This window comes from Coptis chinensis, chromosome 4 (assembly GCF_015680905.1).
Source record: "Coptis chinensis isolate HL-2020 chromosome 4, ASM1568090v1, whole genome shotgun sequence".
Classification (NCBI taxonomy): Eukaryota; Viridiplantae; Streptophyta; class Magnoliopsida; order Ranunculales; family Ranunculaceae; genus Coptis; species Coptis chinensis.
Window position 1 is genome coordinate 5,191,348 of NC_141459.1, and position 17,219 is coordinate 5,208,566.

A 17,219-nucleotide genomic window follows, 5' to 3' on the forward strand; every position below is an offset into this window, starting at 1 on the left:
CCTTAGTCTCTTTCGGATGTCCAGGTGGGATCCTCATATACACTTCTTCTTTAAGATCTCCGTATAAGAATACATTTTTCACATCCATCTGAAATAATTTACAGTTTTGATTTATAGCTAGAGATACAAGAACTCTAAACGTGTTCATTTTTGCAACTGGTGCAAAAGTCTCCTTGTAGTCCTGACCATAAGTTTGGGTGAATCCCCTTGCAACAAGTCGAGCTTTAGACCTTTCTAAGGAACCATCACTACTGAACTTGTTTCTGAACACTAATAAGAGCCCAAAACTGTAGTTTTAACTCCTTTAACAATATTTCTTTAGACCAATTATGTGATTAATAAGTAAGAGTTAATATTGTTATCGTGCTTTTGTGTCTTTCAGGCATTGGAGTCGAATATGTGTAGAAATGCGTCCCTTTTGCGAGATAAAAAAGCAAGGGTTGGTTACTAAAAAGTTCTATGATAAAAGGCCAAGATTCAAGGAGAAAAAACCTTTTTAAAGCCCGGTCAAAGCCGAAAAGTCAAAGTCAACGCGGGCGTAAACAAAGATAAAAAGTCGTGAGAACTTCGGGCGTATCTTTGGACTCAGACCTCGGAATTGGGCTTACCTTATGTCAAAACGACCGGCTCGGAAAGAGCTTTCAAATGGTCTAAGCCTTGATCCAATCAAAGGAGTGAAAGTGGACAAAAATTCCGTGGAAGTCAAATCTAGCTGAAAAGGCCTCTATGGACTGAAGAAATTGGGTTTTGGGCTTGATTTTCTGGCCCAAATGTAACGCCCGTATTTAAAATATATATTTATTTATTTAAAATTCGCTGGATTTGGATTTGGGATATGTGGGCCTGATTTCTGGGCCCGAGTCTGTGTTGGGCTTAGGTTTCAAACCCAGGTATATATACATATTTTTCTAGATAATAGAGTTTTGAGATAAAAATAAAATAAAAATGGAGGCGGAGATAAAAGCTCGTTGGCTAGAGCGTTGGAGCGCGACGATTCGAACTAGTGGAAAATTCATGGAGCTTTTAATTAAGTGAGTAGTTATTTTTGCTATTTCACTGAATCTATAGTTTTCCGTGTATCGGTGTATACGGACATATTTCTCTGTCTAAGGTTTCTGTCTATTGTTACTGCTCATTATCCTATTTTTATTTGCATAGAGACGACGTGATTCTTAAGACACTTGAAGAAACTTTAGACAATAATTGTGATGATATATCAAAGTGTACGTTAAATCTATAACAAATAATTTATTGTAAGTTATGTTGCCTTCACAATAGTTTTGCAAAAGGGTGGGTGGAATTGATTATTTATGCAGGTGTGACCCACTCTGTGATTAGGCTTATACCAGTGTAAGTATAGAGTAAGTTTTAGTTTTGTTATTTTATTATTAGATGCAGTTAATTTAGTACGGTTTGAAGCTAAAAATGCCTCGATGGGAGGAACTAAATGACTTATTATTATTGAATTGGAAGCTAAGGCGCCTCAGTGGAGGAACTATCTGCCTTAATTATTGTATTTAAGAATGTTGTATTATTCGTTAGAAGTTAAGGGGCCTCGGTGGAGGAACTAACTGTCTTATGGATTGTGTATATATATGTATAAGTATATTTTGTATTTTATGGCTACTCATACCAGTATTGTTTATAATGCTGACCCAATTTGCATATTTGCTTATCGGGTGTGTTCATAAAATGAACCCAGTTGATAAGTCTTAACAGGATTAGTGTTGAAGACGGTTGGTTGCTGCTTGTAGTTTGCGTTAGCATCGCATTACAGGATATGTTTTGTTTTCCCTTAAGGTGCAATAGATTTTCAGTTGAGACAATATTTTTTTGTATTTTCATTTGTAATTATAATTAAAGAGTTATTGAAAAGAAATTTGTAATTTAATCATATTTGTGAATTTTTGTAATGAAGAGGACTTTTGTTTATTCGAAATTTTTATGGGTTTTTGGAAGTTGAGAGTGTATCACACTTCAAAAATCGAAGAGTCGGGAACAAATATTGTTTTTCCAATTTTGTCAAAATTCGGGGTGTGACAGAGGGACTTGGACAGCGTATGTCACCGGTAGAGTATCGTTCTATTCTCCGGTACCGTCTCATGATTCATTTGTACTCTAATGGTGGTTTATGCCATGTTTGCAAAAATAGTAGACTAGATGCTTTCGGGGACCATGCAGCACATTGTCGACATTTTTCAGGTTTCAAATATCGACATGATCATGTCAGAGATATTTTATGTGATGCATTTTGGAGAGCTGGGGTACAAGTGAAAAAGGAGGCTCCCGTGATTTTTCTCACTGATCTGAATGAGGAAAGATCTACACTTCGGCCTGCGGATGTATTGATCTACAGTTGGTTTGAGGGGAGACATGCATGTGTTGATGTAACTGGAGCCTCTCCATTAGTAGGGCTTGGGAATGGAGTCTTTGAGATGGGAGAAGCAGCTAAGAGAGCAGCGACAAGAAAGATGGAGAAGCATGAGGAAGCTTGCGCGGCTAACCAGCATTGTTTCATTCCGTTTAGTTTCGACACTTTTGGTTTCTTGGAACAACAGTCTGTTGAGCTTCTCAAGAGACTTCAAAAAGTTATTGACAGTAACATTATGACAGCTGGTTCTAACGAGTTCGTTTTTAGAAGAATAGGATTTGCTATTCATAAAGGACTTGCAGCGCAGCTTGTTGCACGTTTGTCCTAATTATTTGTAAAATTCCTTATCAGTTTCAATAAAATTTCCACTAAAAAAAAACTCATTTTGTGGATTTGCATTGGCCCATTTAAACAAGACCGGCCTTGGGTAAATTAGTATACAGAAAATTGGGTATAGGTACACAGAGGCAAATTTCTTAAGTTCAGAGGAAATAGCAAACTTTTATTTTTGTTTTTCCTCCATAAAAACTGAAATTTGACATCTGTCTCAAATTTCAGACTGACTTTTACAATTTTGACCTCTTTTATTAGTCCCAACTAAAGTAGCCAACTACCAACAAAAAAAAAACTACGAACTAAATCAGTTACCAAAAGAGTAGTGGGTTAATCAAAATAACTAAAATTCATCCAAAATCTACAAAATTCCAATTAAAAGTGAGATGAATTTCTGGAGAGACCAAAACAATGTGGAAAACATCAACTTCAAAAACGGAAAAAATGTATGTTGATTATAACTAATTTCAATACAGCTTTAACAATTTAAAATGCATCTCTGATAATTTTGAATAGCATATTTAAACTTTGTTTGATGTAATTCAAATTGTGAAATTGTGAAAGGACAAATGATTTTTTTTTTATAAGACAATTGTATTATTTGATTGCAGTACATCTTAGAGCAATACACACGCACCCTTGCCTGATGAGTGGCCTCGATTGACACACACACACCTATTGAGATTTTCGTATTATTTATTTGTGGAAGAAATTGGCAGTTACAAATGAAAGGGTAAAAAGGAAAAATAAGAAGTTTTAAAAATAGTTAATACACCCAAAAAATTACGTGTTGCTAAAATTGGAGTAGAATCAAAAGATAATATTGATATTTCTCTAGACAAAAAACACACTAAAAAAAGTGTCTAGAGCCCAATTTCTAGAATTGATATAGCCTAAAAAAAAACATGAAATACAGACAAACTCAAATGTAACTAGCGTGAAGGGGACAACTTTATACCGTATTGAAAATAGATTTAGAAGATTAGGGGAAACGTATATATAGGTTGAGGACCTTTTCATTGATAAGAGTAATTTACAAGTAGTTGACACGGTTATGAAATGAAGGTTAACTTTTTCTAAAAAAAAATTGCTAAACAATATTCTACAAGTATAAAATGGTTGCAAAATAAATACAAAGAATTCTTTGGGCCTCATTTTAGCTTCCATGTGAAAAAACCGCATTGGTTGCTCAACGAACAAATGGGATGAGAAGGTACTCTGCATAGAGCAGCTGCATGAAAACGAGAAAAAAATAAATGAGGTTAAATTTTTTGTATAACACCTTTGTAACCTTGATTTTTGTGTAACTTCAACAAATTAGCCCTACCAAGAAAAGAACAAATTAGCCTTTGAATTCACTATCTCTTTCTATTTACCTTCCAAACAAATCGGTAGAATGCTGATACAGCTTCATGATCTGATATATTGACAGACTTAGCCCGTAGCCAAAGAATGGAAGCAAGGATTCCATGTCCCAGTACCTGCAAGAAGGGTACTAATTTGTCAGAATAGCAGATACTATGATTTTTTTCAGTTTATTCTTGTCTACACACCTCTGTCCATGTTGGTTGAGGCCTTCAGGGTTAAGCTGGATTATTACTGTGGTACATATGTTCGCTAGCCTTATTCTTATGGTGTTATGTTTTCCATAAAATCAGGATGAAAACCCTGATTCTAGATTAAACAACGTTAAATGACATTTGACCTTAAGGCCCGTTCCAAAAACTTTGAGCATTGATACAGGTCGTGACATGTCAAAAGCACACTGTAATCTGCCGCACAATAGACTTGAAAGCACGCCAAAAATGTGTTAGCAATAATGTCGTGACTCGCGAGTCGCGAGGCATGTAATTCGACTAGATTCCGGCCAGTACTATTTATATTAAGTTTTTGAAGATAATTAATGGATTTGAATAACTGAGAACAAGGAAGTGGCCGGTTGAAGACATGTAATTATAAGCTTAGGCCTGAGAGAATACTTACTGTTACAAGCTTGCTATACATGAGTGGTGATGATGCCCCTACCCCCATAGCAACACCATATGTCATCATCAACAAAGAGGAGCCAAACCAAAATGCCTGTTCCATAATTAATGCAATAAAAGGTATTGCTTAAAAACAAATTCTTATAACTTTCACATGTCATATGGTTGAAGAATTATAAACGTAGACACTTACTTTTTCTTTACCCAAGAGAATCGCTAAGCTTTTCGTTCCAAACGCTTCATCTCCATCCATATCAGGTATATCCTAAAGTTCAAACCAAATTACAAAATTTATACTTGACTTAGAAGTCAATATGCTATTACAGAGTAAGTATGTAACGGGATTTAATAGTACGTTCAAATATGAGACTTTTTCCCATATGTCCAGATCAGTTTTTGAGATAATGTTGATGTAATAGACTAGTGATCTCTCGTGCCTTCTGGCGCTAACATTAGTAGTGTGCTTTTTGCATTCATAACACCCAGTGTACCAACCAGTGTCTTTGTTCCTTACCAACTTTTTTGTTTAGAAAATAATATTCACGTTTAAGGATTTCTGAATACCATTGATGTAATACCTTGAGTACTGAGACAACAACTGCAAACATGCACATGAACACTGTGGCCAAAACTGATGATCTTGTAAACGCCATAGGCTTCCCAAGTACATATCTCTGGAAGTTAACATAGATGTTATGAACTCTTCTATTATATGAAATAAGCATGAGATATATGGCTAAGATAATCTGATGATACCTGGATGTGAAGGAAGACGCAAATTTGAATAGAAAATGCTCTTGCACCCATGATGCAAATTGCGGCAAGAATAGCATTACTCTTCCATCTAAGAAAGGGAAACTAATGCAAAAGAAAAAAATAAGTTCAAGAAATTTGTATGAGGAACTACAAAGTAATCTACTTTTTCGATTTTTTTTTTTTAAGAAGTTAAAAACACTTACATCAATAGAATATGCACCTCCAAATGCAAAGAACGTAAGAATGGCACATAATAATGGTGGCGACTGAATCATTATTCCCATAACAATACTCTGTAGAATTAAGGAAACCATTTAGTGACTGTAATAACTTCTTTCTGTATCAGACATATCATAGTAACAAAAGTGACAAGTAAATGAGGAAATTATCCTATATATAGTTTATGGCCTAGTTTATGTTGTTATATATGTAAATACACCATTTCTCTTAAATACAGAAGGAATTCCAACATAGAATACAAAAGAAAATTGGAATTCAAGATTTACTCAATACGTCAGAATTGAGCTGATTAACGCACCAAGGAAGATGCGATGGCTACTATGGCCACCCCAGTTTTCATAGACATTTTTCCTGAAGCAATTGGTAGGAATGGCTTGTTAACCTGAAAAGAAAGGGACAGAAAATAATTAAAAATGGAAAACCATATTTTGTCTAGAGAAGAAAAGATTATTGTTGAACTTTCATTTCCCTTTCTTTCTTTGTATTATATTAAAGAATTAATCAGTTGCTTTGACGTATATAAGTATCTAATATCTACCTTGTCCATTTCAACATCAAACAATTGATTAATTCCATTTGTAAAAAGGTGAATCAACATCATAGGTAAGGCTGCCTGCAACAACAACAATAACAATGTTAGAGCATCACCAAAAATACCTTGACAGTTTATTTTGACAGTTTATCTTTACATCCACAACTTACACAATGAACTAAGAGCTGATTTTTTGAGAATATATTCTCCATACAATAGAGATCATCTCCACAAATTATCAAGACATTTGAACATGTCTAACCTTGTCAAAAATTGTGTTTAAGTTCAATATTTATCTAATGGTCCACAATTTTAGCACTCTTTTTAATAAAGCTTGACATGTCCAATTGAGACGAGTTTTGGTGGAGATTCTATCCAAGATAAGAAGATCTTCTCTACCAAAAATCAGCCCTTAGTTTAATGTACAAATTCACTTTTAGATTTTGGATGTCAAGATAAGTTGTCAACCCATATTATATATATATATATATATAGTAAGAAGAAAAATATAATCACCTGCAGTACTCCAACGAAAAATCTAGGAGATATTTCAGAAATTGTTTCCAGAGGAATGAGGGAACATGATGCTACACCAAGGGCCTGTTTATAACAAGGTGAACTTAGATACAGAACCTTATTAGTCGATTCACAAACTAAGTTAATTCTTGGTATTTAAGAAACATACTGTGCCCAATATTGCATATGGACGAGAAAATTTTCGCAACAATTCAAACTTTGTGATGATACTGCTTAGGAAGGACTCTGGCTGATCATCGTCGAGTTCTGTTGCAGTCTCATGCTCTATAATTGTTGTGGAATGATTGCGGCTTTTATCTGAACTTCTGTGTTCGGAGACAATATAGTTCTCAATGTTAGCAGTCAAGGAATTACGTGCATTGAAATTATTCCTCCTCTGGTTTGGCCCTTGATTTGGTATACCACACCCTACAGAAAACAATGAAATAAGTAAAGAAATGAACAATCAAACAGTAAATATGTAAATTAATGGAGACATAAAATTGTTTATAGTAAATATTTCTGATGCTAAAACACGGTTGAACAATGTGAAACCGGAAACCAAAGACGTTAAGGTAATGAACTGCTTTTAGCAGCCATAAGGAGCCATTCCAATTTGTTGTTGTACAAACTACAAAGTACTGAGAGTGAAAAAAAAGTGTTGCAGAAACTCGATAAATAAACTAAAAACTCGATCACGTCAAATATGGTAATCAGACGAACCGATATTTCTCTCAACTGGCATTGTAGATCGAGCAATGCTACCAATATCATTCTGTGCTTAAACATGCGGCATGCCTAAGCCAAAGCGGGTCAGCTAAAAAGTTGCAAACTAACTTGAATTATGAGAGTATTTGCTGACCCATAATGAATATAATTGAAAGAAGGATTTGCCGAAGAATATTTAACATAGTAACTTACATATGGCAATAAGCTATAGTAGGAAACTGTAAAACAAACATAAAAAGTGTAACTACATTAATCTCCACCTTTACATTGGAATTGCATAGGTTTTAATCTTTTCCACGTAGTAACTGTAAAAGAGCAAGACATAATTAGAACAAAGTCCATTGAACATACTACTCATATTAGAGAGCAAGCGCACAAAGAGAAGAAGGAAAGACTAATGAAAAGTACCCTGTTGAGGAATGCAATGTTCAAAGGGAAGTGAGGTTTTCAAATATGAAGAAGTCATAACGTTGTTTCTGGATATTTTTTTTCTTCTTCTATGCAGGCTGCAATGTTTATGTTTTGATGATTACACACAAATGAGATGCATTTATATGCTTCAGAGGCACATTACACGCATCTTTGAACCATTAAAGTATTTAGTCCTTTCTTTTGTAAGCATTAAAATATTTAGTCAAGACCTGAAATTTTCAGCTACGAAAGTAGAATAAATTGTAAACTGGACACTTCACAATTTACATACGCTAGTATTACGCTCGTTCATCGCCCCGTTTGGATTAAACACATCCAATGTTTGTGAGGCCTCAAGATAAAAAGTTACAAAAAAGTTGGTGCTGTTGCTGACTGACCCACGGTTTTTCAGTTCCCTATTCATCCCTCTAATTCAACTATTATTACTATATATTATAAAAACTAGTACGTGTTTAAGAAATGTATTGGGCCAAATAGTCCCAAAAAGAAAAGATACATAAAATTATGAGTTCCTCTACCATGAGGATATTCCTATAGGGACGCCAGCCGAGACCGTTGGATCCGAGATCTAACGGTCCGAAAATCAAAAACAAACCCATATTCTCTCTCTTCCTTTTTGTTTTTGATTTTCGAACTCTCGAAACACTCATCCCTATAGGGATATCCTCTTGGTAGCCCAGATATATTATTTTATTTTACTATACTGTAACTAGTTGGGCGTGGGATTTTTGATGAAGTAAAGAGAAAATAAAATCCTGATTTAAAAATGTCAACGCCAAGGCAAGTGCTGTGATTGTGAGATTGATTTGGGTTAAAAGACTCGATTTGTATTGGTCGAATTCATTCAATCGTTTGAAACTTTGCAACTCAAAAGTCAAACTACATTTCCTTGGCAAAAGACCTGGTAACCTGGTATTCGATCAAATATTTTTTTGGTCGTTCCATTTTTTTTTTTGGTATTCGTTCAATTATTTTTTTGGTCGTCCAAATATTTTTTTGGCATTCGTTCAAATTCGGTATCAACTCTTTTTTGTGTTTTGGGCTTAAGTTGTCGTGTCAACACTCAACAATTGGTAGGGAACAAGTCAAATAATTGGAAATGTATGATAAAAAACAACTTCGGATTTCTGTTTGGGGCGCGACTGTCACACATGAACCAGCACAAAAACACACTTCAGAAGTCAGCTGTGATCGGCTGGTGAGGAGAGAGGAAAGAGATGAGAGAGAATTTGACTCATTATTTTAATGCAATACACCAATCAGAATTGATTTCGGAGGTTTTTTTTTGTGCTGGAACGTGTGGGTTAGTTCTATCCTTCGGTTTGACCCTCATTCGCTCTCTTCCACATCAAGCTGCTTCTCTTCTTCTGAGTCAAAGTTAAGATTGGAAAAAAAAACACGTATGAGCAAAGTTCTAGTGGAATATAAGGAGTTGAACGGTTCCACCGAAGAGAAAAAGAACTATCATGGATTCATAAGATCACTGATGATAGAGTTGGACCGACGAGGGTGAAACAACTTCAGTAACGTAATAACTATTGAAATTCATTGATGAAAAAACAAAACTTAAATGGTAATAATAACGGAGAACAATCCCCTTTTTCGGCTCCTTGATAAATGTCTCATGAGTCATGATAACCACAAAGTGGATCGGAACTCTTTTTTTTTTGGGTAAATAAAAGACCACAAAGTAGTGGAACTCAAGTCAAAATTCCCCTCTCCAAATTAATATTGTGATACATTAGTTGGAAACTTACAAATTGAATTTCTACATGAATTGGAAACAACACTAATTAAGTTCATACCATTCATATTTTGAGAAATTCCCGATATATTGTTTCTCAAAATATGAATGGTATGAACTTAATTAGTGTTGTTAGTTTGTGTTGTTTATCGCATTTATGATGTATGAACTTAAACAATACTCTGAATTTCTGTTGTTTATTGCAAATACTTACATAGTACTAAAATTGGGTACCACATAAGCTTAAGATGAATTGAAGTACTACGTTACTTAGGCCTATACCAACTCTCCCCCCTAAATTTGAAATGGTATAGTCACTCATGTTCTTGCAGATGATTTGCTCACAATCTTCCCCATGAGATCTTGAAGAACTATAATAAAAAAACTACCACCAACATGTTTACCGTGGAGGCGCATATCATTTTTTATGTGAGGTAAGTTCATAGGGATCTGCATTAGATGGGTTAGATGGGGGACACGTGTGCAACAAATATTGCATTGAGAAAAACTTTGAGGTAGGGCCATAAATGAATACAATTAATTTTGAAACCCCATGACCTTCCTAATAGCCCACATTTAATCATCAAACAATAAATCACATGAAAAGGAGTTACCAAAATTAAAAAATAAAACCCATTTAGCATCCACTAAATTTACAATAATTAAATTTGAAACGGTGGAGTACTTTATAAATAACCTAAAGAGGAGTTACCAAAATTAAAAAATAAAAACCATTTAGCCCATCCACTAAATTTACAATAATGAAATTTAAAATGGTTGAGTACTTTAGAAAGACCATATGCATGTACTTGATTCTTTGGAAAGAAGAGCATGCACTCAATTCTTTAGAAAGCCTAGCAAACGTGTGCGATTTGTATTCCAAACGGAGTCATTAAAGTTTCCTTTTTTCTTCACCAGAAAATTAATTGGATTATTCAAGACTGCCATTAGTATAGCCGTTACTCCTTATTCCGTTTTTCTGTTTTCCTTTCCCATTCAATTCAATTATTCAATAGAACCACAAACTCGCGCATAAACCCCCAATTCCACACTCCCTCTCTCCCAAGATCGGGTTCCCGAATTTGCTCAAACTCACTTGTTGTAACCATCCCCCAGGACTCTATAAGGTATAACACAACTGTAATTTCCAATATCATTGTCTAAGTAATATCTTCTTTTGCATTCGACATAGGAAAACATAATGTTAAATTCAATATACCATATCCAAAAAGATGCATAAAATTTTATAATTGTCATCGGTAAAAAAAAGAGAGAGAAACAACTCACCTGTTGTTATGGAAATTGAAGTGATCTCACTTGATATCAATGACACTCAACATGAGTGCAATAAGGGTTTGGAGAGGAATGGCGGAGAATAAGAGAATGGAGAGCGGAGAGTGGAGACTACACATAGGCGTGGGTTTTAATGCTGTGATTTGGTTGTTGTTATAGGCTGAATTGTGAACTATGGTGTACGTTAATGGCTGAATTTTCGTGAATATTTAGTCTACTAATCCGTTGTCCATTCTTCTGATCTCTTATGGGTGCTAGGGAGCTGGAATTTTCTCCTAAACAATATAATTGTGCACAAAAACACATCACACGACTAGCATTGGTGATATGGTGCATGTGTTATCTCTTTGTAAGAAAACAAATGGTCATGTCGAGAGGGTTTCTTTTGGCGTTCTATGATGCATAAGACTTCCTTGATAAAAACAATAACACTTATTGTGTATATATAACATCAACTTTTGTCATGTATAGGTAATGACATTAGAGAAATTGGTACCTATTTTCATTGATGTGCATGCACAAGATAGACTTTGTTGACCCTTTTCCACACGCTTAATTCATGATCTCTAACAAGCCTGGAAATCATAGTTTGTTGACACTTCGAATCCTTTCTATTTTTCTTATTATATATTAACATTTTGAGACTTGAATAACCTAATGTGATTTTCAAGTGTGTATAAGTGACCAAGTTTATAGATAAATGTGTAAAGCCTATTGAACATTGTTGTGAAAGTATTAAGCATGTTTGTCAGTTACATAGGAACGTATAGGAGATGAATGGTAAGCTTTTTACCTTTGATTTTTCATAATTTTGAAAAGTACGCTTTCTATTGGACTGTGTAGTGTGTTTATATGGCTAAACTATGGAAGTGTATGTATCTAGGAATCTTCAGAGTGCACCAAAGTTAAGAAACAAGCAATTAAGAGTAGTTGATAGATATAATGCAATTGTCCTTCTGATAGTTTAGTTCAGCTATGGACTTATTCTGAATAGTTACCGATGATATTTATACATAAGAAGTGGTTGTACTCAAATTTCCCTCGCATTGGCAAATTTTTTATTGTTTGGTAGTTAAAAAGCTTTGATTGCTTTTGTATAATGAAGTCTATTTCTATTGGTGCATATGTATCGCTAGAAATTGAGCAGGTCAGGAGCTGAACTTGAATACTTTGGGATACAAGAGAATGTCTACTTTATTTCTGTTTATAACTTTGAAATGTATAAAATGAAGAATGCTGCCTTTTGAATCTTGAATACCGCCTTTTATAGTGAGTAACGCTTTTTCGTTGTGATAATAGCTGAATGCCTTCTTCATTGTGGTGGTGGAAAATACTCTTTAGGAATTGATGCCAAGATACTATGCTTGGTTGGAGGAAGAGTAGTACTTCAAGCGAATTGTGTAAAGTCATACAACAGCAAGCTTTCCTAGAGAAAGCCTCACAAGTGAAAACAATTGAAGCTCCCGGTGAGGATGCTAACCAGCATAGTAAATGATTATGGTTATTATTAATCTCATTGTAATGTTTATAATTTCTGAAAGCTGGTCTGTGGTTGCCTAATTTGTGTTAATTTTTTACTTGGGATATTAATTAAGTGCATTTATAATTTTTTGGCCAGTATTTTATCTTTTCTAACAATGGCTCCATTTTTAATTTTTTTTGGATGGTTCTTGAGATAATTTTAGCTTTTTTTTCTATTATTTTGCTACAATTCCTCAGGTTTCCAAAGTTTTTTTTGTTTGACTTGGTAAATTAGTGTGTACATTGTTTATTCTCTATGTGTTTGTTTATTTTGTTGTGGTGCCATACTTATCGTTGAAACATTACATATGCGGTTGAATAAAGTACCATACCTATATTATGCATCGGGCAAAAGGTGCGGAAGCAGATTCGCACTTCAAACACAAATTGATACAAATTGTCGTGCTTGACAATGAACGATGTTTTGTTATGAGCAGAAGGAAAGTTGAGCTTATAGTTACAGAGTCGTTCTTTTCCTTTATTAGCTTTTCTTTTCATCCACTATTCTTTCCTTCACTACCTTTGTTCGGTAATACATTTGAAATTTTGGTTAATGACCTTCCATCAACCAATGTCAGTGATAGTAGTTGAACTTCTTTTGGTTATTAAGTTTGATCCAAAACAATTCAAATGGTGGAAAATCTACAAAACAATGTTACTAGAGAGAGTTCAATGTTGGGGTTTGCTCTGAAAAATCATACAACTATTTTTACTTATTTCAAAGGGCTCAATATTGGGGTTTAATTTGCTTTGAAAAAATCATTCAACTATTTTTATCCATTTCCCTAAACCCATTTTGTTAGACTATACTCGAAAATTATTTAACAAAAACAATGACACAGGTCAATTAACTATTTCCACTAACATATTTATTGGAAATTCTTCAATTCATATTAAGGTACTAAAAAACAACTGGAAGACCACACCAAGGAAATTCTCACATAGGCCACACATTTGAAAATATTATGGTATACCAAGATTAATGCCACAAACAACATAATAATCACATAATAACAAATTGTGTCGTAGGCACGGATATATATATACACGGTTAGGCTAGAGTGCCACTCTTATCTCACACTCCTCCTGGTCCGTCAAATCTCAGGATGAGATGATCAGATCTAAAACTGATAAAAACTTGAAATTTCAAATTTTCAAAAACCAAAAATACAAAAAAATACGAAATTTCAAAACCCCTTCTTCTCACTTTCAATTTTCGAATCTAGATCTGGTGAAGCATTGAACAGATATGGTGAAGCATTAAGAACTTGTGTTTATAAAGAAGAACAATGTAGTATCATTTGTATGTCTCGTTTAACAATATTCCCAGCTCAAACATGGTCTTTCAATCCAACTGCAAATGTAAACTTCGACACCAAATAAAATGAAACGAGGAGAAAAGGCCTTTAGTTGGGTGGAAAATCAGCTTCAGACCATGTATGTCATGCCAACTTGCATCAAATTAGAGTGCAGTACACTCAGATTTGCAATTCCTCTCCTGCAGTTCTTTCTCAAGAACGCATAAAAGTAGTTTATAACCAATTTCTTGATAAACCAAGAGTCCTTCCTTGCTCTTATATCTCCGTGACCAAGAAGATAAACGACTCCGGACTCTTTGGCTTCCCGAATGAAAGAGAGCTCCCTCTCAAAACTTTGCTCTGCATCAAATATAGCCTGGTCCGCTGGAACAGGCTTCACCTCACCTGAAGTGCTTGCTTCTGAAGTAGGTTTGTCATTGCACCTAAAATCTGCCAAGAGTGGGACACCAAGTGAATAAACACTTCCATTCGGTGCAATGAGCACCCTAGAAAAAGATGCCTCATTGTCAGACTCTGTGTCTTCATCCCCATCGCTCTCTAAGTGAAGCAAATAAATTTCATATTTTTTTTTGTATTTTTGGTTTTCGAAATTTTGAAATTTCGAGTTTTTATCAGTTTTAGATCTATCATCTCATCTTAAGATCTAACGGACCAGGAGGAGTGTGAGATAAGGGTGACACTATAAGAGTGGCACTCTAGCCTAACCGATATATATATATATATATATATATATATATATATATATATATATATATATATAGCTAGTAGATATGTTCTTTTATGGTTAGTAGATCATATCTTGCTTAAAGATTTGGGTTTAAATCATTTTGTAGGTAAAGTTGTGGGTGTTTTAGATTTGGTACTTATTTAAAGTCTTTATTTAAGGTCCTTTTAGGAGCCGGGTTGTATATATATATATATATATATATACACACACACACAGAAATGCTCTAGTACGGACTTCCCGTACAAAAAATAATCCGGACCAAAATAAACCAACTTGAATTCTCGTGAATTTATTCCCTCTCTCTCATCTCTCCACTTTTTTCTTGTATTAGAACCCATATACTCTCTCTCCACTTTTCCTCTCTCCTCTCTCTACGCCCTCTCTCCTCTCTCCAATTTTTTGTTGCCAACTCTCTCTTCTTGATTCAGAGACAATATAATTTAGAACAATATAACATTGTTTATAACTAATTAATCATATCAGATTATTAGAAGTGGCTGAGTTTGGATAAGATCATACCACAGACAGAGGGCATGAACGTACCTGTCGTACAACAACGTCCAAAGAAAAAATCTGTACCATTTGAGCAAAGATTGCAACCCTATCCACTTGCGAGCAATATATTCTACCATAGCCGCATGTGAATATTGATTGAGTACATCATAATCACTTTCAAATGCAAGCTGAAAATTAATATCTTCTGGCGAAAAGAAATGAACCCATGGCTAAAATGAGACTATCTATTAGCCAAAGAAATACATAAAATTGAACTTACATTGTCACAATATGCACATCTTCCTCGGCTAGGAGCCTAGGACCGGGTTTCTTGTTGGCCTCGGCTTTGGCCATTGCCATATCAAACCGTGGCACGCTTGAATGACTCCTCCAAATTTTAAAACCGATGACATGAACAAGTATTTGGGTTTAACAAGTGAGAAATAATAAGGGCTAAATGATAATGGTATCTATATTAAGCTTCGATAATGATGTCCGCTTTTGAACTTTGGAAACAAGATATATATGGAAATGAGAGGCACTCTATAGATTAAGAAGTCGAACCGATGAAATTAAATTTGCTATGTTGCATGTGCATAAGTTATTGCAAAATCAAAAACAAAGACTAAATAAACAATTGAATGTTACAAAGATGGACAATGATGCCTTCATTTAGTTGACCGCCTTTATTTATTTTTAAAGAGTAAAAGCTTAACCTTACCACTTGTGAACGATACATACGACTCAATCTCACAACAAGAGCATACCCTCAACTCTTCCTAAAAAGTTTGATGAAAACAAACAACAAAAGATCTGATTAAACCCATCCCAAACCATCAAACCGACACTTATCCCTCTCTAGATTCTAGACACACACCTTAGGGATTGAGAAAGAGAGCAAGCTCCGCGCACACTCATTTGGGGGAGTACACACACTTTAAGACACTACGACAGATTGGAGGGGAGGAAAGAGCACCACATTTTCCATGTAAATGACAACATATTATGATGTGATCCACGGACTCACCACCACACATGCATGCATCACAAAAAAAAACAAAAAAACTTCTGAGGAACGAAATATATATTGCCTGCACTAATTAACAAATAAGAAAAACTTAATGCAATAAACTATTTATTACTTCGTTTTTTGATATCTTAGATTTATCAATTAAACTATTCATTTGTAATTAGTAGCAGGAATCAAAGGCATGATTCAAATAGTTCAATCAATAGCAAATATATATGTTTAAATTTCCTATGAACGTGAAATGGTATATATATTCTCGTTTGCGGTAGAAATTGGTGAAACCAATATAGGGAGTATGAAAAAGAGTTTTTTTTTTTTTTTTTTTTTTTTTTTTGGTCGGGATTGTTCTAAACTATATTAATCTGGGGAGTAAGAAAAAGAGTTTTTTTTATGGTCGGGATTATTCTAAACTATATTGTCTCTGAATCAAGAAGAGAGAGTTGGCAGCAAAAAATGGAAGAGAAGAGAGAGGGCATAGAGAGAGGAGAGAGGAAAAGTGGAGAGAGAGTGTGTGAGTTCTAATAGGAGAAAAAAGTGGAGAGATGAGAGAGAGGGAATAAATTCACGAGAATTCAAGTTGGCTTATTTTGGTCCGGATTATTTTTTGTACGGGAAGCCCGCACTAGAGCATTTCTATACATATAGTTTTTTGGCTGTTCGATGGCTGTCCCAAATTTGGTTGTTTGATAACCCGTAAAAACTCAACTAGATTACTCTAACCTTTTTCTTACGATATCAATTATTTATTTCCTACTCTCACATATATATTCATATAATATATAGAGTACGGAATCGTTCCACTCTTAATCTATCTAGACTTAAACGAATTCAACTAATAAAACACAAAGAACAATGGTGAGAGTAATGAGATGTGAAATTTCTATTCTAAATAACAACTATTCTAACAAACAATCATCCTCACACTTTTTTTTTTGTTAAAGGTAATTGATTAATTATAAAGAATAAGGATTACATGATAGCCAATGTAGCAAAAGAAGGAAACAAAAAGATGCAAGCCTGCACTAGAAAAGAAGAACTAGTGAACAAAACCGTCCTCACACACTACAAAATAATTGATATATACCGACGGACAAAAACCGTCCTTATAGAGCTACGCCGACGGATTAAAACCATCCCTAGGCCGTCCTAATTTGCTCTGTCGCCATTGCTTTAGTTAGGGACAAAAACCGTCGGGA

General features: G+C 34.6%; 1 protein-coding gene across 1 annotated transcript; it reads right to left on the reverse strand.

Moving 5' to 3' along the window:
- Positions 1–3,686: 3,686 nt before the first annotated feature.
- LOC147501396 (homogentisate phytyltransferase 1, chloroplastic-like) lies at positions 3,687–8,010 on the reverse strand. Its single transcript, XM_086606445.1, has 13 exons — positions 7,871–8,010; positions 7,723–7,767; positions 6,903–7,162; positions 6,734–6,817; positions 6,224–6,298; positions 5,984–6,067; positions 5,649–5,738; positions 5,446–5,547; positions 5,268–5,363; positions 4,883–4,954; positions 4,688–4,783; positions 4,081–4,185; positions 3,687–3,935 (listed from the first exon to the last, which is right to left on the reverse strand). The coding sequence occupies exons 1-13, from the start codon at positions 7,926–7,928 to the stop codon at positions 3,894–3,896; spliced, it is 1,209 nt and encodes a 402-aa protein (XP_086462571.1). The 5' UTR covers positions 7,929–8,010; the 3' UTR covers positions 3,687–3,893.
- Positions 8,011–17,219: the final 9,209 nt, after the last annotated feature.

Excerpts from the sequence above, each read along its gene's own strand:
- LOC147501396 (XM_086606445.1), bottom strand. The coding sequence starts at position 7,928 with ATGACTTCTTCATATTTGAAAACCTCACTTCCCTTTGAACATTGCATT. Across the intron at positions 7,768-7,870 it reads ACATTGCATTCCTCAACAGG|TTACTACGTGGAAAAGATTA; the intron begins GTACTTTTCATT and ends GCTCTTTTACAG. Across the intron at positions 5,739-5,983 it reads TAGCCATCGCATCTTCCTTG|AGTATTGTTATGGGAATAAT; the intron begins GTGCGTTAATCA and ends TTAATTCTACAG.